This window comes from Thalassophryne amazonica, chromosome 2, assembly GCF_902500255.1.
Source record: "Thalassophryne amazonica chromosome 2, fThaAma1.1, whole genome shotgun sequence".
Classification (NCBI taxonomy): Eukaryota; Metazoa; Chordata; class Actinopteri; order Batrachoidiformes; family Batrachoididae; genus Thalassophryne; species Thalassophryne amazonica.
The window spans coordinates 94,521,353-94,542,258 of NC_047104.1; the positions used below are offsets into that span (position 1 = coordinate 94,521,353).

Below are 20,906 nucleotides of genomic sequence, written 5' to 3' on the forward strand. Positions count from 1 at the left end.
TTGTGTTGTGCAAGTCATTACAGTGAACCAGAACAAATGCAGCAAAGTAGGGTTAATGAGGCTTTGATGGAAGTCGGAAATTCCCTGTAGTCTATGTATGAATGACGATGCAAACTCTGTCGAATGCATGTTTGAGCTCACCTTTCAAAGGAGACCTGGAGGTGGCAGGTGAAGAACGGGTCAAAGAGGCTGACACTGGAGAACATGCTAAATTTGATTCCCCTGCCTCCAGACTCGTTTTATCAGTCAGCTCCTTTCCTTCTTGCACAAGTTTTTCAACAGGTCTGCTGGTTCTTGCCTTTCCCCTAACTTCATATGGATTCAGCCCCAAATGAGAACAGATTATGAGCAAAGAATTTTACACATGGCACCATGCAACGTTTGTGTTTCAGCTCACCTCGTCGTGGGGACTTAGAGACAGGAGGAGATAAAATTTCTGAAGCTGGCTGCACCTTTTCATCGAGACTGGAAGTAAGTGCGTGTTGTTTGGGTGGAAATAACTTGCTTCCAGCGGCATTATCTTTTGCTACAAATCACAGTTTTTATTTTTAATCCATTCATCAACAATACTTCTAAGGAAGTACTGACTGGAAGTTCAAAGTGCATGCAACTATGGAGGCTTAGACTGCCAACAAATACAGTGGGGCAAAAAAGTATTTAGTCAGTCCCTGATTGTGCAAGTTCTCCTACTTAGAAAGATGAGAGAGGTCTGTAATTTTCAACATAGGTACACTTCAACTATGAGAGACAAAATGAGAAAAAAAAAAAAATCCAGGAAATCACACTGTAGGATTTTAAAAGAATTTATTTGTAAATTATGGCGGAAAATAAGTATTTGGTCAATAACAAAAGTTCAACTCAATACTTTGTAACATAAACTTTGTTGGCAATGACAGAGGTCAAACGTTTCCTGTAAGTCTTCACCAGGTTTGCACACACTGTAGCTCGTATTTTGGCCCATTCCTCCATGCAGATCTCCTCTAGAGCAGTGATGTTTTGGGGCTGTCGCTGGGCAACACGGACTTTCAACTCCCTCAACAAATTTTCTATGGGGTTGAGGTCTGGAGACTGGCTTGGCCACTCCAGGACCTTGAAATGCTTTTTATGGAGCCATTCCATTGCCTGAGCGGTGTGTTTGGGATCACTGTCATGCTGGAAGACCCAGCCACGTTGCATCTTCAATGCTCTCACTGATGGAAGGAGGTTTTGGCTTAAAATCTCATGATACATGGCCACGTTCATTCTTTCCTTAACACAGATCAGTCGTCTTGTCCCCTTTGCAGAAAAACAGCCCCAAAGCATGATGTTTCCACCCCCATGCTTCACAGTAGGTATGGTGTTCTTTGAATGAAACTCAACATTCTTCTTCCTCCAAACACAACAAGTTGAGTTTTTACCAAAATGTTCTATTTTGGTTTCATCTGACCATATGATATTCTCCCAATCCTCTTCTGGATCATCCATATGCTCTCTGGCAAACTTCAGACAGGCCTGGACGTGTACTGGCTTAAGCAGGGAGCATGCCTGGCACTGCAGGATTTGAGTCCCTTTCTGTGTAGTGTGTAGCCTTTGTTACTTTGGTCCCAGCTCTCTGCAGGTCATTCATCAGGTCCCTCCGTGTAGTTCTGGGATTTTTGTTCACCGTTCTCATGATCATTTTGACCCCATGGGCTGACATCTTGCGTGGAGCCCCAGATCGAGGTAGATTATCAATGGTCTTTTCCCAGCCTGGTGCACATCTACAATTTTCTCCCTGGTGTCCTTTGACAGCTCTTTGGTCTTGGCCATGGTTGGGTTTGGAGTCTGAATGTTTGAGGCTATGAACAGGTGTCTTTTATACAGATAACAGATGTACATGCCGATAACTGCTGATAATCTCGTTCACATAAAATCCTTAGAAGATTGCCTTGCAGCAGTGAGAAGTTGGATGTCTAGAAACGTCCTACTTTTAAACTCTGATAAGACTGAAATGATGGTTCTTGGTCCAGTGAGACATCGGCATCAATTTGACCAGTTAACGCTCAGCCTCGGCTCTTGTGTCATACATCACACTGACAAAGTGAGGAACCTTGGGGTAATTTTTGATCCTTTGTTGTCCTTTGGCCTCCACATTAGAAATATTACTAGGACTGTTTTATTCCACCTGCGAAATATAGCAAAGATTCGTCCCCTCCTGTCTATGGCTGATGCTGAGACCCTGAGCCATGCATTTATCTCTTCTAGACTGGACTACTGCAATGTTCTATTTTCTGGTTTACCGCAATCTAGTGTTAGGGGTCTCCAATTGGTTCAAAATGCTGCAACCAGACTTTTGACATGAAGCAGAAAGTTCGACCACATTACACCCATTTTGGCGTCTCTTCACTGGCTTCCTGTCCCAGTGAGATCAGATTTTAAGGTTCTGCTACTAACCTATAAAATTATTCATGGACTGGCACCTCCCTACCTAGCTGACCTAATAAAACCTTACGTACCGGCCTGAGCTTTACGTTCTCAGGGTGCAGGACTACTTTGTGTCCCTAAGGTGAGTAAGAAGTCTGTGGGTCACAGAGCTTTCTCTTATTGTGCCCCTGTTCTGTGGAATGATCTCTCTGCATCAAAAAAAAAAAAACAGTCAGATTCTGTGGAGATTTTCAAGTCCAGACTTAAGATGCACTTATTTCATATGGCTAGCATACTGGTACAGTTTTGTTTTACGCTTTTTACTCTTTTAATTAATTTATTAGTAATTGAAGCAGGCTGCGGCCTCAACTTTACCTAAATTCTGGGTCTTTTAGTGAAGTTTAGGGCTAGTGGCCGGTGATCACCTTAGTACTTCTCTGTTTTTCTTGTTTAATGCTGGCAAATTATACAGTATTTTTTGTCTTTCTGATGCATGATTCTGCTTTTCTCTCTGTTTAAGGTGCAGCTCCATCCAGAGATGGCAGTTGTATTCATGTTGGCGATCCTCCTGTCCTGTGCACCAATAGCATTTCTTGTATATTTGTCCGTGAATTGTTCTGTGAATTGTTCTGTAATTTATGTTTGTAGCATGGTCAAGCAGAGGGTCACTCCTTTGAGTCTGGTCTGCCTGAGGTTTCTTCCTCAGAGGGAGTTTTTCCTTACCACTGTTGCTCTGGGGGTTGGTAAGGTTAGACCTTACCTGTGTGAAGCGCTTTGAGGCAACTCTGTTGTGATTTGGCGTCATATAAATGAAAATAAATTGAAATTGAAATAACAAGTTCCAACAGGTGCCATTAATACAGGTAACAGGTGGAGGACAGAAGAGCTTCTTAAAGAAGAAGTTACAGGTCTGTGAGAGCCAGAAATCTTGCTTGTTTGTGGGTGACCAAATACTTATTTTCCGCCATAATTTACTAATAAATTCTTTAAAAATCCTACAATGTGATTTTCTGGAATTTTTTTTTCCCCTCATTTTGTCTTTTAGTTGAAGTGTACCTATGTTGAAAATTACAGACCTCTCTCATCTTTCTAAGTAGCAGAACTTGCACAATCAGGGGTTGACTAAATACTTTTTTACCACATTGTACAAACACAGAATATAGGTGCTTCAGCCGCCTACTCATGGTACAGTGCATCCAGAAAGTATGCACAGTGCTTCACTTTGTCCACTTTTTGTTATGCTACAGCCATATTCCAAAATGGATGAAATTAATTTTTTTCCCCTCAAAATTCTACACACAATACCCCATAATGACAATGTGAACAAAGCTTTTTTGATTTTTCAAATTTATTAAAAATAAAACTAAGAAATCACATGTACTCGCAGCTTTTGTACAAATATGAGTACAAATAAACAACAAATGCAAATTATTTGTAGAACAAATCTTGCAATAACTTATAACTTGCACTCGTATTTGCAGCTTTTGCCATGAAGCTGAAAACTGAGCTCAAGTGGATCCTGTTTCCACTGATCATCCTTGAGATGTTTCTACAGCTTAATTGGAGTCCACCTGGAGTAAATTCAGTTGACTGGACGTCATTTGGGAAGGCACACACCTGTCGACATATAAGATCTCACATTTGACAGTGCATGTCAGGGCACAAACCAAGCATGAAATCAAAGGAATTGTCTGTAGACCCTGGAGATGGGATTGTCTCGGAGCACAAATCTGGAGAAGGATACAGAAACATTTTGCTACTTTGAAGGTCCCAATGAGCACAGTGGCCTCCATCATCTGTAAGTGGAAGAAGTTTGGATTTACCAGAACTCTTCCTAGAGCTGGCCACACGTCTAAACTGAATGATTGGGCCTTAGTTAGGGAGGTGACCAAGAACCTGATGGTCACGCTGTCAGAGCTCCAGCATTCCTCTGTAGAGAGTGGAGAACCTTCCAGACAGACAGCCATCTCTGCAGCACTCCACCAATCCTGTATGGTAGAGTGGCCAGACAGAAGCCACTCCTTAGTAAAAGGCACATGGCACCCTGCCTGGAGTTTGCCGAAAGGCACCTGAAGGACTCTCAGACCAAGAGAAACAAAATTCTCTGGTCTGATGAGACAAAGATTGAACTCTTTGGTGTGAATGCCAGTTGTCATGTTTGGAGGAAACCAGGCACCATCCCTACAGTGAAGCATGGTGGTGGCAGCATCATACTGTGGGAAGTTTTTCAGTGGCAGGAACTGGGAGACTAGTCAGGATTGAGGGAAAGATGAACGCAACAATGTACAAAGACATCTTGGATGAAAACCTGCTCCAAAGCGCTCTTGACCTCATACTGGGGCGACGGTTCATCTTTCAGCAGGACAATGACCCTAAGCACACAGCCAAGATATCAAAGAAGTGGCTTCAGGACAACTCTGTGAATGTCCTTGAGTGGCCCAGTCAGAGTCCAGAGCTGAATTCAATTGAACATCTCTGGAGAGATCTGAAAATGGCTGTGCATCAATGCTCCCCATCCAACCTGATGAAGCTTGAGAAGTGCTGCAAAGAGGAATGGGCAAAACTGCCCAAAGATAGGTGCGCCAAGCTTGTGGCATCACATTCATATATAACTGCTGCCAAAGGTGCATCAACAAACTATTGAGCAAAGGGTGTGAATACTTACGTACATGTGATTTATTAGTTTATTTTTAATAATTTGAAAAAAAAAATGTCATTATGGGGTGAGTAGAATTTGAGGGGAAAATGAATTTACTCTATTTTGGAATAAGGCTGTAACGCAGCAGTGTCCAAAGTATTCCAGAAAGGGCCAAGAGGGTGCAGGTTTTCTTTGCAGCCACCGACTCCAGAAGGTGATTTCACTGATGAACTCATCCCATCTGCTCAAAGTGATGTTATTCAGTGAAATAATTTGGACACCACTGCTGTAACATAACAAAATGTGGAAAAAGCGATGCACTGTGAATACTTTCTGGATGCACTGTATTTCATGTCTCCTCACCCAATTTTGTTAGTAATGCAACAAAGAAACCTAAACTTTAAAGCAGCCCCCAAACTGAACAGCAAAGAAAAGCCACAGTTTTAAAACCATTTAATTACCTTCAATCACATCTGCAGGTGGAGCGACATCTTGAATGTTGAAATCAGCTTCCTTTATGAATCGAGAAGACTTACGGGTTTGTCGCAAAGGAGGACGAGCACTAACTGGAAGGGACTCATTGCATGGATGTCCTGCAGAAAAAGTGAACTTGCATCTCTATTTTTGCAAACCAAGTTTTTTACTTGTTAAACCAATAAAGTGTACCTACTTTCTGTGGCTTCAAATCTTGTACTTAAAACAGTTGGGCTTGTTTTAACTGTGAATGTTTCAATTTCATGACTTTGAGATGGAGCCCAAGACTCAGTTTGGCCAGAAGGCTCAGGGAGCTCAACAGGACAAAGGAGCTTCTCTCCACAAGATGGACAAAAGCGGAACTCAGGTTGCAGCTTCGTTCCGCACTGGGGACAGAATCTGAAAGGCATCCTGCAAGAGAAAATACAAAACATGAACCATATATCTGTCGTTCAACAATACTGTCAAAGAAAGCCACTGATGCATTCCACGCACATACAGATAAAACCAGATCTAACTGCGAGTTGGCAAACTTGCAATGGTGTTGCCTACACTTCTGTTATTAAATATAAGCCCTATATAGGCCAGTTAGTGTCATAACATAATGCAAATGAGAGTGCACAACTCTCCCTGGTCGGGGGACAATGCAAATGAAGCGTCTTGTCCCAAACACAGACATGAAACATGAGCAAGATTCAAACCCATATCTACATAAAGACAGGTCAGCTCCTTATGCACGGGTTAAAAGAGACTATGCCGCATTACTTGGCATGTCGAAGTATATGAACACAATTCACAAGGATGTCAACTGTATCACAGTGATTATATCTGAAATCTATGGATGTGTAGACAACAACACATGATTCCGTTCAACTTAACTGCCGCTCAGTGACTGAAGCAGGATCGCTTCACACCCAAGAATTCAACCATGGACAGCATCCTAGATCTGTGAGTACTCAATGAACACAAGTGATTATTGATGGTGATTTTTTTTTTTTTTTTTGCAGCCTATGTTAATTTTCGCAAAGTGTTTCTGGGACATCCTGAAAATGGATCCAGCACACAGGTGCAGCACGTTAAGGCCAAAAGCACGCCAATATTTCACCTGGCTGCAGCAGATAGTGATTTTTGAGAGGTGGGGATGGACTGTTTTTCTCTCTGGGTGGTTACCATTTAGCACCTACAGCAGACTTTTCAGAAAAGTGTAACAAATATGAATATTGCAGAGATTTTAATCAATCAACACAGCTTCTGACATATACAATATTTATGCTGCAGTGCAGACAAATACAACTACAAAGATTTATTATTTGATTAACAGTTAAATCAGGCAAAGTGTTTCCTGTTATTTTACATGTAAAAGTAGATAGCCTGTGACACTACGTACCTATAGAATTTCACTATATGAATAGCCACTGCCATGTATATAATATTTTCTAGGCTGTTATTATTATGGCGCTAATTCTAAACCTCACCCTAACTCAATAGCCCAAATAACTCAAATCTTACAGAGATACATTAATCCTCTTACTTCAATTAAGGGTCATGGGGGAGCTGGAGTTGGAGGGTGTAAGCCAGGTACACCTGGACACCCTGGACAGGACGCCAGTTTGTCGCAGGGCCATGCATGTGTGTGGATGTGGGAGGAAGCCGGAGCTCCGAAGGAACCCACACAAACACGGGGAGAACATGCAAACTCCACACAGAAAGGACACAGGTGGGAATCGAACTCATGACCTTCTTGCTGTGAGGCAACAGTGCTAACCACTAAGCCACGGTGCTGCCCCAGGGGGTTATTTTTCTCCATAAATTGAAGCCAGCTCTCAGTCCTTTCCGGACACAGAAAGGGTAAATTCAATAGCTACAAAACAAACTTCCCGTTTTTTCCCGCTACGGGAGTCATGTCAGTACGTGACACTGTAACTGTAACCACTTCGTATTTTGAAAAGGTCTGAACCACAAATAATCAACTACAACACTTTTATCCCTGTACCAAAAAGACCAGTTATGTCAGTCAACTTAATAACTTTAAAAGAAAAAAAATTCATTTTTATTTTATTTACAGAGATCTAGATCAGTTTCCTGTTGTTTTAACGAGCAACTCACATTAGCATGCTAACAACAGCGTTAACGCTGAAGAAGCTGTAAGGTCCAACAAGTCTATTTAGACCCACAAACCACAATGAAACTAAACCACACGACCTAATATTATTTATGAACTCAAGGGACAGTTTTTAAAAAAGAATGAGAGAGCAAAATTCAGCTTTGGCTGATACTTATAATAGTGTCTCATCAAATTTACCTAAAAACAAAAATTCTATAGGTTTATCAAAGAAGTTATGTTCGGTTAGTTTACCTTCTCACCGCTTCATAGCACTGTCTTCTTCTTCAGACAGGATGTTATTCTGCGTCTATAGGAGATGGTTCAGTGCTGCTCCCTAGTGATGGAGAAACCAAAGCTTTTTGGACCAGTGAATCAATATGGTTCAATGTTTCGAAGCATTCGATACAATTAAATATGGCGACATCTGCTGGCCAAACCTCAACATAGCACTTGCATGGAACAACAAAGGGCAAGGTGTCATGAAAGAGTAAGGCACTGTTATGTGTTTAATAATAAATGCTCTATGTGTAGCTTGAAATTTTTGACTATATTTTATTTTAAAGACATTAGTAATATTCTTGTGTTATAATGTGATTGTGCTATCATAAAATACTGTATGTAATAGAGATATAAATTGGGAAATGCTTGTGCAAAAAGGTAGTGATGTTATGCTCAAAGCAGACAGAGCTACACAGTACTGGGGCCTGTACTACGAAGCGGGGTTAACTTACTCAGATGTAACCCAGGGTCAACATCTTAAACCGGGGTTGACAAAACCTGGTTTTCTCAAGTGGTGTTAATCGGTACTACGACGCTGATTAAGATGTTGATTTGTTGAACCTGTGTTAACCTAATTGGAGTTTGTGCGCGTTCACATAAAAGGGGCAGGTTACCATTTTTCAATGATGGCGCGGTCACCTTACTTTACCGAAGAAGAATGCACGATTATTATGCGGAGCTACGAGGAATTTAAATTAACGTTAAGGGGGAAATCGAACACATTGTCTGCCAATAAAGCAAGACAGGCTTGTTTGCAACGTATTGCTGATCGGGTAAATGCTCACGTCATGTAAGGATTTAAAGCCATTAATGGTCATTCTGTTAACATAGGTACATATATATCACTTTGGCATGGAGGTTATCCAACAGGACAGCCCCATGTGGGGAGAAAAAGAGTGTGAAATATGTAATTATAGTAATTGCATATTGGAATATTTAGAAAAATCAAACCAAAGCAACCCTTATGTGGCTGAAATAAGTGAAAAGAAGGTGATCTTAGAGTGGACTACACGATAATGGGTATATGAAATAGGCCGAATAGAACGGCTATACCTGCACATTGATATTGTGAAAAGATTTGCGATTGACATAATTGCCCTTGTGCACTCCCAGGGGTGCACTGATTGGGATTTGTGTGCAATCAATGGCTCCTATTACTCTTGGGAAACCTAGGAGAAATTGTCATTGATAAGCCCCACTTCGCCTAATTAATGGACATGCATTAGACCTATTTTGATATTTGTAATTACCCGCTTGCATAAAACCCTTCTTTGATTTGCATTGCGGATAAATGGCCAGGGAAAACGACAAATTCATCCAACAGTTTAGATAGAGCAAGTACTACCTTGCAAATCATACGACATACAGTATTCTTGCTCAGATGTTCAGCATCACCAATGGAATACATAAATTGTCTACTGGCAAAATATCTAAGCGTAAGGCACATTATCTGCTCGATCGTGAGGGCATTGCTACGATGGGTGATGTTATAGACTTCTGGCCCGATCAGCTGACAAAGATGACGAATTCCCTCGGCTGAGAATCTATATCTTTCATAGAGAATATCGTCCGGGTATGTCAGCGGATTCTGGCGGTCTTTAAAAACCCTCGCCCTGCAAGGAGAGCCCCTCACAATTTGTGCCCCAATATCAAATGGATCATCCAGGTAGGTCGGCATTGTCTTCGGAGTGATTGAAGGTGGATGGGCGGTACTTATAAAGGGAGTGGTTAAGCGAAAACCTCAAGCTAACCTAGAACATAACCTGCTTGGAGCAGGTTTGGCACACAGCATAAATTGCCATGGCAGCATACCTCGATCAAAACCTATCCACCTTTCATAGTACGGGTTAACCGGGAAGTTACTCCACACGTCATCAACTTACTCCCGAAGTTACTCTGATAAGCCAGTAACCCCGCTTCGTAGTACAGGCCCCTGGTCTTTCAAAGCAGAAGTGTCGCTGCAAGATGTTTCAATACCTCGCTTCAACCTGCAAAAAAATCACGTGACTCCCCAACTGAAGCTTCATTACATTACATGCGTATCGGCGACGTGTCACACTGATTTGAAGTCAGGGAGTTATCAAACTTTCTCAGTACTACACAGACACAATCCCTCTGTACTTCATGGGTTTTTGCGAGGAGGAGAGTTTTGGCATGTGTTATATAGTTTGAACAACTGTGCAGATAAACTGTCTCCAGTGTTCACAGACATCTTCAACACCTCTCTGGAGACATGCCTCCACCATCATCTCTATCCTCAAAAACAAAGTACAACAGGACTTAATAAGTACAGACGCATCACCCTGACCTCTGTGGTGATGAAGACCTTCGAGGGCTTTGTCCTCACATACCTCAAGGCCATCTCTGACCCACTCCTGGATCCCTTGCAGTTCGCCTACAGAGCCAACAGGTCTGTAGACAATGCTGTCAACACAACCCTCCACTTCATCCTCCAGCATTTGGACTCCCCAGGAACCTACTCTAGGATTCTGTTTGTGGACTTCAGCACTGCTTTCAATACAATCATCCCAGCCCTGCTGCAGGACAAGCTCTCTCAGCTTGGTGTTCCTGACTCCACCTGTACGTGGATCACTGACTTCCTGTCTAACAAATCAAATCAAATCAATTTATTTATATAGCGCCAAATCACAACAAACAGTTGCCCCAAGGCGCTTTATATTGTAAGGCAAAAGCCATACAATAATTACAGAAAAACCCCAATGGTCAAAACGACCCCCTATGAGCAAGCACTTGGCGACAGTGGGAAGGAAAAACTCCCTTTTAACAGGAAGAAACCTCCAGCAGAACCAGGCTCAGGGAGGGGCAGTCTTCTGCTGGGACTTGTTGGGGCTGAGGGGAGAGAATCAGGAAAAAGACATGCTGTGGAAGAGAGCAGAGATCAATCACTAATGATTAAATGCAGAGTGGTGCATACAGAGCAAAAAGAGGTGAATAAAAAGAAACACTGGGTGCATCATGGGAACCCCCCAGCAGTCTAAGTCTATAGCAGCATAACTAAGGGATGGTTCAGGGTCACTTGATCCAGCCCTATCTATAATCTTTTTCAAAAACGAAAGTTTTAAGCTTAATCTTAAAAGTAGAGAGGGTGTCTGTCTCCCTAATCCAAATTGGGAGCTGGTTCCACAGGAGAGGAGCCTGAAAGCTGAAGGCTCTGCCTCCCATTCTACTCTTAAAAACCATAGGAACTACAAGTAAGCCTGCAGTCTGAGAGCAAAGCGCTCTATTGGGGTGATATGGTACTATGAGGTCCCTAAGATAAGATGGGACCTGATTATTCAAAACCTTATAAGTAAGACGAAGAATTTTAAATTGTATTCTGGAATTAACAGGGAGCCAATGAAGAGAAGCCAATATGGGTGAAATATGCTCTGTCCTTCTAGTCCCTGTCAGTACTCTAGCTGCAGCATTTTGAATTAACTGAAGGCTTTTCAGGGAACTTTTAGGACAACCTGATAATAATGAATTACAGTAGTCCAGCCTAGAAGAAATAAATGCATGAATTAGCTTTTCAGCATCACTCTGAGACAAGACCTTTCTAATTTTAGAGATATTGCGCAAATGCAAAAAAGCAGTCCTACATATTTGCTTAATATGCACATTGAAGGACATATCCTGATCAAAAATGACTCCCAAGATTTCTCACAATATTACTGGAGGTCAGGGTAATGCCATCCAGAGTAAGGATCTGGTTAGACACCATGTTTCTAAGATTTGTGGGGCCAAGTACAATAACTTCAGTTTTATCTGAGTTTAAAAGCAGGAAATTAGAGGTCATCCATGTCTTTATGTCTGAAAGACATTCCTGCAGTTAAACTAATTGGTGTGTGTCCTCTGGCTTCATGGATAGATAAAGCTGGGTATCATCTGCGTAACAATGAAAATTTAAGCAATGCTTTCTAATAACACTGCCTAAGGGAAGCATGTATAAAGTGAATAAAACTGGTCCTAGCACAGAACCTTGTGGAACTCCATAATTAACCTTAGTCTGTGAAGAAGACTCCCCATTTACATGAACAAATTGTAATCTATTAGATAAATATGATTCAAACCACTGCAGTGCAGTGCCTTTAATACCTATGACATGCTCTAATCTCTGTAATAAAATTTTATGGTCAACAGTATCAAAAGCTGCACTGAGGTCTAACAGGACAAGCACAGAGATGAGTCCACTGTCTGAGGCCATTAGAAGATCATTTGTAACCTTCACTAATGCTGATACTATGATGAATTCTGAAACCTGACTGAAACTCTTCAAATAGACCATTCCTCTGCAGATGATCAGTTAGCTGCTTTACAACTACCCTTTCAAGAATTTTTGAGAGAAAAGGAAGGTTGGAGATTGGCCTATAATTAGCTAAGATAGCTGGGTCAAATGATGGCTTTTTAAGTAATGGTTTAATTACTGCCACCTTAAAAGCCTGTGGTACATAGATGCCACACTGATCTTGGTGCGATAATTCCATTCTAAGATTGGCCATAGATTCCTTACTTATTTTTCTTTTGAATTGAGAATTCCACCTACAAAGCTTCAACAATTAGTGTCCTCAGTGCCCAAATGCTTATTGAGTGTTGTTAGAAGGAAAGGTGATGTAACACAGTGGTAAACATACCACTGTCGCAGCTTTTTTGAAACGTGTTGCAGGCGTCCATTTCAAAATGAGCAAATATTTGCACAAAACAATAAAGTTTATCAGTTTGAACATCAAATATCTTGTCTTTGTGGTTGTAATCCACGATCCAAAAATACAGCTAAGTCTAACTTCACGATGTGAACCTGAACATGGTGCAGAATTTGTCAAGGTTTGTCCCGTAAAGGATGAAACATCCTTACTCAAAACATTCTGACTCAAATTCCTGATCCACAGTCAGATGCACCCCATAGTTTGATAAAAACCTTACAATTTGTGACCCAAACTGAATGAATTTTGCCGTTTTCTAAGCAGCCTAGCTTTCTTGGAGGCAGAATGTGAAGCTGGGGATGCACATCTCCGACACACGGTCCATCAGCACCAGATCCCGCAAGGCTGCATTCTTTCTCTTCTTCTCTGCTCCCTGTACACCAACAGTTGCACCTCCAGTCACCAGTCTATGAAGCTCCTGAAGATCACGGACGATACAACCCTCATTGGACTCATCTCTGATGGACACATGTCTGCCTACAGACGGGAGATCAATCATCTGGTGTCCTGGTGCAGACAGAACAGTTTGGAGTTTAACACCCTCAAAACAGTGGAGATGGTTCTTGACTTCAGAAAGAACCCAGTCCTGGCTGTCCCATCACCCTGTGTGACTCCCTAGTCACCATTGTGGAGTCCTTCTGCTACCTGGGGATCACCATCACCCAGGACCTCAAGTGGGAGCTGAATGCTAGCTCTATCATCAAGAGATCACAACAGAGGATGTACTTCCTGTGGGCAGCTGAGGAAGTTCAACCTGCCAAAATGATGATGAACTTCTACAGCTGCATCTTATCCTCTTCCATCACCATCTGATATTCTGCTGCCGCTGCTAAGGACAGGCGCAGACTTCAGCGTATCATCCATGCTTCAGAGAAGATGATCGACTGCAGTCTACTATCCCTACAGGACCTGTATGCCTCCAGGGCCCTGAGGTGAGCAAGGAAGATTGTGGCCAATCCCTCCAAACCCAGGACACAAACATTTTGTCACCCTCTCCAGGCAGGAGGCTGAGGTCCATCAGGACTAAAACGTCAAGAGACATAAACAGCTTCTTTCCATCCACAGCTGGACTCATAAACAACACCAGAGACCCCCAGTTACTCTGCCTCCCTCCTACACTACCATAAAGCACAGACTGGTCATCCCTGCACTGAAAGGTACTGTACAGCTGTACTCCAATCACCTGTTTTGCACTGTCCCATTGCATCACATTTTATTAGATTAGATTAGCATTAGATTAGATAAACCATCATTTATTTATACACTCACATTGGCACAGACACTATACATACTGATTTCCACACATACCCATACATACTTACACATATTAAGTACACATACAGAGAAAGATTAATAGGTTAGTTAGTGGATAAGTGTAAAGTGAGAAGAGTGTCTGTGTGATAGTCTGTAGTGAGTGTTAGTGTGAGGAAAGGAGAGATAGGGAGGATGGAGGCAGCTGTTTATCCAACCTTTACAAACTGGACCAAATCTACAGTGAGGAAAATAAGTATTTGAACACCCTGCGATTTTGCAAGTTCTCCCACTTAGAAATCATGGAGGGGTCTGAAATTTTCATCTTAGGTGCATGTCCACTGTGAGAGACATAATCTAAAACAAACAAACAAACAAACAAAAAAAAAAAAACGGAAACCACAATGTATGATTTTTTTTTTTCTATGTTACTGCTGCAAATAAGTATTTGAACACCTGGGAAAATCAATGTTAATATTTGGTGCAGTAGCCTTTGTTTGCAATTACAGAGGTCAAATGTTTCCTGTCGTTCTTCACCAGGTTTGCACACACTTGCAGCAGGGATTTTCGTCTACTCCTCCATATAGATCTTCTCTAGATCTTTCAGGTTTGGGGTTTCAGCTTCCTCCAAAGATTTTCTATTGTGTTCAGGTCTGGAGACTGGCCAGGCCACTCCAGGACCTTGAAATGCTTCTTATGGAGCCCCTCCTTAGTTGCCCTGGCTGTGTGTTTGGGGTCACTGTCATGCTGGAAGACCCAGACATGACCCATCTTCAATGCTCTTACTGAGGGAAGGAGGTTGTTTGCCAAAATCTCGCAATACATGACCCCATCCATCCTCCCTTCAATACGGTGCAGTCGTCCTGTCCCCTTTGCAGAAGAGCACCCCCAGAGTATGATGTTTCCACCCCCATGCTTCACGGTTGGGATGGTTTTCTTGAGGTTGTTCTCATCCTCTAAACATTGTAAGATGAGTTGATTCCAAAAAGCTCTATTCTGGTCTCATTTGACCACATGACCTTCTCCCATGCCTCCTCAGGATCATCTAGATGGTCACTGGTGAACTTCAAACAGGCCTGGACATGTGCTGGCTTGAGCAGGGGGACCTTGCTGCCCTGCAGGATTTTAAACCATGACAGCATCATGTGTTGCTAATGTAATCTTTGTGACTGTGGTCACAGCTCTCTTCAGGTCATTGACCAGGTCCTCCTGTGTAGTTCTGAGCTTTCTCAGAATCATCCTTACCCTACAAAGTGAGATCTTGCATGGAATCCCAGAATGGGGGAGATTGACAGTCATCTTGTGTTTCTTCCACTTTCTAATAAATAATCATAACAGTTGTCTTCTACCAAGCTGCTTGCCTGTTGCCCTGCAGTCCATCCCAGCCTTGTGCAGGTCTACAGTTTTGTCCCTGGTGTCCTTAGACAGCTCTTTGGTCTTGGCTATGGTGGACAGGTTGGAGTGTGACAGACTGAGTGTGCGAACAGGTGTCTTTTATACAGGTAACAAGTTCAAACAGGTGCAGTTAATACATGTAAAGAGTGCAGAATAAGAGGGCTTCTTAAAGAAAAATTAACAGGTCTGTGGGAGCCAGAATTATTGTTGATTGGCAGGTGTTCAAATACTTATTTGCAGCAGCAACATACAAATAAATTATTAAAAAAATCATACATTGTGATTTCCGGATTTTTTTTTTTTTTTTAGATCATGTCTCTCACAGTGGACATGCACGTAAGATGAAAATTTCAGACCCCTCCATGATTTCTAAGTGGGAGAACTTGCAAAATTGCAGGGTGTTCAAATTCTTATTTTCCTCACTGTATCTTCATATGCCACTAATTTCTATGCCATGTGAGTGAATCTTCTGGAGAGGTAGTAACAAAGAAGAGGAACAGACACAAGCTGAACACCACTGAAATTATCTTGTGTTTAAATAAAAACCACTGAAGTCCCCAAATCCCCTTCATTTTGTACAGCTATTTTTATAACAGTCCCTAGTTGCACAAGCATTTCTCAATTTATGTCTCTATTACATACAGTATTTTATGGTGACAATGACATTATAACAAGTATATTATTAATGTCTTACTTTAAATTAAAATATAGTCAAAACTTTCAAGATGCACATAGAAGGGTGATTCTTAGACTACGGGCACTTATTATGTCCTTTGATCATATTTTATGAAAAACAGAAAAAAGGGGACATTTCACACATTTATAGTTATCGTTACAATGAAAGTGTGTTAAGAAATTTGTTCTACTAGTCTATGATGACTTTTTCACCTTTTTCTTCATCATTATATGCAAATATTGCCGTTTTGTACTTGTCCCACACCCAGACTTTTGATCTTCAATGATAAAAATGAATGGTAAAGAAACTTTTTTTCTAATGTTTTAAAATATCTCTGAATAAAATATCAGTAAAATAATCAAAACATAACTGGGGTATTCAATGTCATACAACTGTTGTGATTTTTTTTAAACAAAATGTAGTTGTCCCACACTATTGCCGGAATTTCCACCACAACACTAATGTCCCTTTAAACAGTTTGTATGAAAGATTGTTTGGATAGTTTCTATGGAGATAAACAGTGACATCAGAGCACATGTATATTGTAAGGCAGTGGTGTGGTGGAAATTACATTTACAAGGCCAATAGTGCCCGTAGTTAAAGAATCACCAAGAACCTTTATTATTAACATTACAGTGCTTTTCTGTTTCATGACATCTTGCCTTTTGTTCCATGCAAGTGCTATGCTGAAGATTGGCCAGCAGATGTCATATTTAATTGTATCAAATGCTTCGAAACACTGAACCATTTCAACACAATTGCTTCATATTTATTCAATGTTAAAAAACTTCGGTTTCTCCATCTCTAGGGGCCAGCGCTCCACCATCGTGGATTTTCAGGGGTTTTTTAGAACTGTAGGCTGTAACTGTCAAAATTGAAATTAAAAAATGGACTGAAACGTCTTAGTTTCTATGTAGTGGGGAGGTGATGGCCTTGTGGTTAAGCATTAGGTTTCAGACCAGAGAGTCCTTGGTTCAAAACCCAGCCAGACCAGAAAATGTATGTATGTTTATTGCCTCTGAAAACTCGTAAAAATGTACTTTTTAAAGAATCAATCTTCTCACTTCTTATGTGCTGCTAAATGTTTCAAGCAAGCCAATATCCCTTTACAAGCAAACTGATAATGGAACTTATACTCACAGACTGACCCCTCAGATATCTGTTATGTGTCGGACGCAGGACGGAGAACGGACCAGCGTTTGAAGGACCCAGTATGAAATAAGCAGAGCACGGTACAAAGGATAACTGAATTTAATAACATAACAGTGATGTGCTAATTACAAACAAATGAGTGCGCGGTCTGCGAGGTGGAGATACGGTGCACTCCTAGCAGCACAAACGGTCCGGAGCCAGAAACAGTTCGGACCCAAGGACCCCACCGACACCCCCCAGGTGGCCGCGATAAACCGAGTCTGTGAAAGAAGAAACCATCATGTGAGTCCACACTCCACACACAGAGAGACCACTCAAAGGTGTACATAAACAGCAAACACTTCCTGGCTTATGTTGTGTGGGCCACTGAAGAGGAGGTACTGCTGGCCCACCACCACCAGAGGGCGCCCTGCTTGGAGTGCGGGCTCCAAGCACGAGAGGGCGCCAGACCTAGAAGAAGTGACAGCTGTCATTCATCCCCTGCACCAGCTGTCACTTGTTCATCATCATCACCACCATAAAAGCCGGACTGCAACTCCACCTCCTTGCCGAGAAATCGACTACCATTACCAAGGTAATTTCTCTGTGAACTTAAGACTGTGTATCTGACTAAACTCTTCTTTGCAGCCGTTTTCCTGTCGGTGAGACTCGTCTGTGGAGGTGGCGTTTGAGGTGTTCAGCGACGGCTTCGCAACACCTCCCACCCAGATAAGTGCTCAAACAGGAGCTGCACGAGTGTGTGATTGGAGGTGGAGGTGCTTCCTCCCTCTCTGACTGTGGATTTACTGAGTGTGCGGACTCACACTCACTCATCATATTTCTGCTTTCTGCCAGCAGTACCAGGGTCGACAGCCGAAGACAGAGGCCACCTGGGGACTCGGGACTTGGCGGCTCCGGTGTTCTTCAGACCGTTGGTGGTGGAAGCCGTGTGGGACGCGGCTTCTCTCTCGTCGGGGGTCTTCTATCTTCGAGCCTGCCCACACGTCACCTGGTGTTAAATTGACTGTGCAGATTACAGTACGTTTCGTTGTGTATTATCACAACATTAAATTGTTACCTTTTTGGCTTATTCATTGTCCGTTCATTTGCGCCCCCTGTTGTGGGTCCGTGCTATGACACCTTCCCAACAGCTTAATCACTAATCAGCTTCCCACCCTGCAGGCATGGAACACCCAGTTCACATTCTCAACTGCAGTGGAAGCTGATTAAACGACTAACATAACAGCTCAATATAATAAGGTGTGAGGGACACCACATTTACTGACTGTACTAATGTTAGTCACAAAACCTAACGTACCTCAGGAAGTGTGCTGACGAGCGTGAGACCTCACCCCCTCCTCTTTCACAGACCATGGCATCAAAACCTGGTACGGTCTCTGCATCCATGATGATGAGATGGCTCTCGAGACGACGATCTCACCCGTCTGGTCACAAGGTCGAGTCTCTGGCCAATACACACTGTGTACTCCAGACTTCAATGCAACCATGCTCCAATCCATATAGATGCACCACAGCTGTGAGTCCTGACGAGCTGCACATGACCAGCCTCAGGTGATCAGGGTGAGGTCCTGATTGCTCAGCCACACAGCCACTCAGTCCTGAACGCAAGCCACCTGGAAGGAAAAACAACAGACAGAAAACAGAAGACAGAAACAAAAGGCAGCCAGGCCCCCCAGCCATACAACAGCACCCCACCCTCACGGGAAGCCTCCCGGCGACCACACAAACCTGGCCCAGGAGAAACACCCCCCTCCAGGGACCATGGCTGGAAACCGTATCTGCATTCATCTTCCAACAGAATCTTCATCTAACAGAACGGTTGACGTCTTCTCCTCTGACTGCATCTTTGCCCTTGTTTCTGTCAGTCAATTTGCACAGGTGTATCAGGAGTTCTTGAACCTGTGCGGTCAGCCTTTGTCCAACCATGTTTAAAGTCTGTATAGTCATAAAACAAAAAAGACAAACACAAACAACCAAACCACCCCCCCCCCTCCCCAGAGGACCGTCCCATCAAACCCCGGGAAGAGGAGAAAAGAAAAACAACCCAAACTTAAGCTTGCAAACAAAAAACACTAACAACCCCCCCCCCCCCCCCCCCGACGACATGTAGGGACCAACACCCCCCAGAGGATATCCCGCCAGCTCCAGGAGTAATAACCACAGCCGAGGTCCCTCTGGGAGCCAAAGTCACCCACGGGGACTCCCAGCGCCTCCCAGAGGACCGTTCCATCAAACCCCAGGAGACGCCCCTCCTCATGACCAACGGACCCAGCCCCGGCCGTCTATGGCTAGATGGACCCACAGCCCTTTCCCCCCCAGAGGACACCACAGTCACACCCTGAGGGCGGAAACTGGGGGGAAAAACAAAAGGAAAAAAAAAACATACAAACAAAACAACCCCAACCCCACCCCCTCGGCGCAGTGGAAACTGGAAGCACGTCCAGCGTCACCAACCATGACTATACCCCAGAAGTCAACCGGGAGGAGTGGAACAGAAGTAATGGCAGACGGCACAAAACGGCGCCACCCCTCTGACTTCCAAACCAGCCACCAGCTGCGGGTATAATCCACTGCCCCAAACCTCAGCCACGCCGATGGCAGACGGCTCAAAGGCGCACTGAATCCGGAGGTGGAACAGGGAATCAACAAAAAAAAACAACACCCCGAACCCCCCCCCCCCCCCCCCCCCCACTCCCAGGTGCAGAGGTTACTTGGGAAATGCCCAGCATAACCAAACTGCATCACTCCAGCAACGCCGACAGCCTACGGCTCACACGGCTGGAGCCAGAGGAGAAGAGAGGGCATAACAAAAACAAAAAAAAGAAAAAAGAAAAAACAACCCAATTACCCCCCCATCACCCCCCAGAGGACCGTCCCATCAAACCCTGGGAGGTGAAACCAAAAGAAATAAAAAGAAGGACTAACAGACTAACATAAAGTTAACTGGGTCCTTTTAATGCTCCAGACAGCCTGCAAGGGCACGACCCCAGAACACTAATAGTGTACAAAATCTCACCCAAAAACCAACTCAAAAAACACCCACAAAAAATGAACCAACACAAAACTAATAAGTGACGTATACCGTTAAGCTCAAACAAATGGAACACACCTGTTCCACCTTAAGAGCATTAACGGTAATGTGACTCAGTCACCAACAGGGGGAGCCAAAGTGCTAAAAATAAAAAACCCCTTTGGTAACAGAGAAAACAACTCATGCTGCTTTTCCTGCGCGCAGCTGCGTGTAACACACAACTGAAATGTGCTTCAACTAAATTACGCCGGAGCTGACACAACAGACGCAGTAGCTATCTTTACCCGGGGAAACAGGGCTACAACTGTAACAACAGGAAGCACAGCGACCCGTGCCACAGAGCTCCGCCGTGCGCGTTCACCCATTACAGACACACTCATGCAGCTCCCGTTTAACCTCTTATCCGGTCGGAGTGTGACATGAAGCCGTCGCTATTCACACTCCACAACAACCCACGGATAAGGCACAACACAGGAACACGGCTGCAAGAGAGCTCAAATCAGTATTCGATAATGGGTTCTCCAACGCGCACCATCCGGGCGGAGAGCACCCACAACTGATCCGGATAACTTCTGAACGTCTGCTGCCGCCTTCCCGGCGCGGTACCGTCTCTGCTACCGCTGGGTCCGTGATGTTTGGCCAGAGACTACTGTTATGTGTCGGATGCAGGACGGAGAACCAACCAGCGTTTGAAGGACCCAGTATGAAATAAGCAGAGCACGGTACAAAGGATAACTGAATTTAATAACATAACAGTGATGTGCTAATTACAAACAAATGAGTGCGCGGTCTGTGAGGTGGAGATACGGTGCGCTCCTAGCAGC

At 43.3% G+C, this 20,906-nt stretch overlaps 1 protein-coding gene across 2 annotated transcripts in view; it reads right to left on the reverse strand.

Annotated features, from left to right (window-relative positions):
* vrk3 (VRK serine/threonine kinase 3) overlaps positions 1 to 7,941 on the reverse strand; it is a 34,231-nt gene extending 26,290 nt beyond the window's left edge. The window contains exons 1-5 of one of the 2 annotated variants that reach the window (XM_034189706.1): positions 7,851 to 7,941; positions 5,691 to 5,905; positions 5,482 to 5,613; positions 398 to 526; positions 142 to 309 (exon numbers count right to left, since the gene is read on the reverse strand). In XM_034189706.1, the coding sequence (XP_034045597.1) occupies positions 142 to 309; positions 398 to 526; positions 5,482 to 5,613; positions 5,691 to 5,904 (643 nt within the window). In that variant the 5' untranslated portion in view covers position 5,905; positions 7,851 to 7,941. The remainder of the gene's footprint in view (positions 1 to 141; positions 310 to 397; positions 527 to 5,481; positions 5,614 to 5,690; positions 5,906 to 7,850) is intronic. The other variant, XM_034189716.1, reaches the window with a different exon arrangement.
* Between the last annotated feature and the right edge of the window lie 12,965 nt (positions 7,942 to 20,906).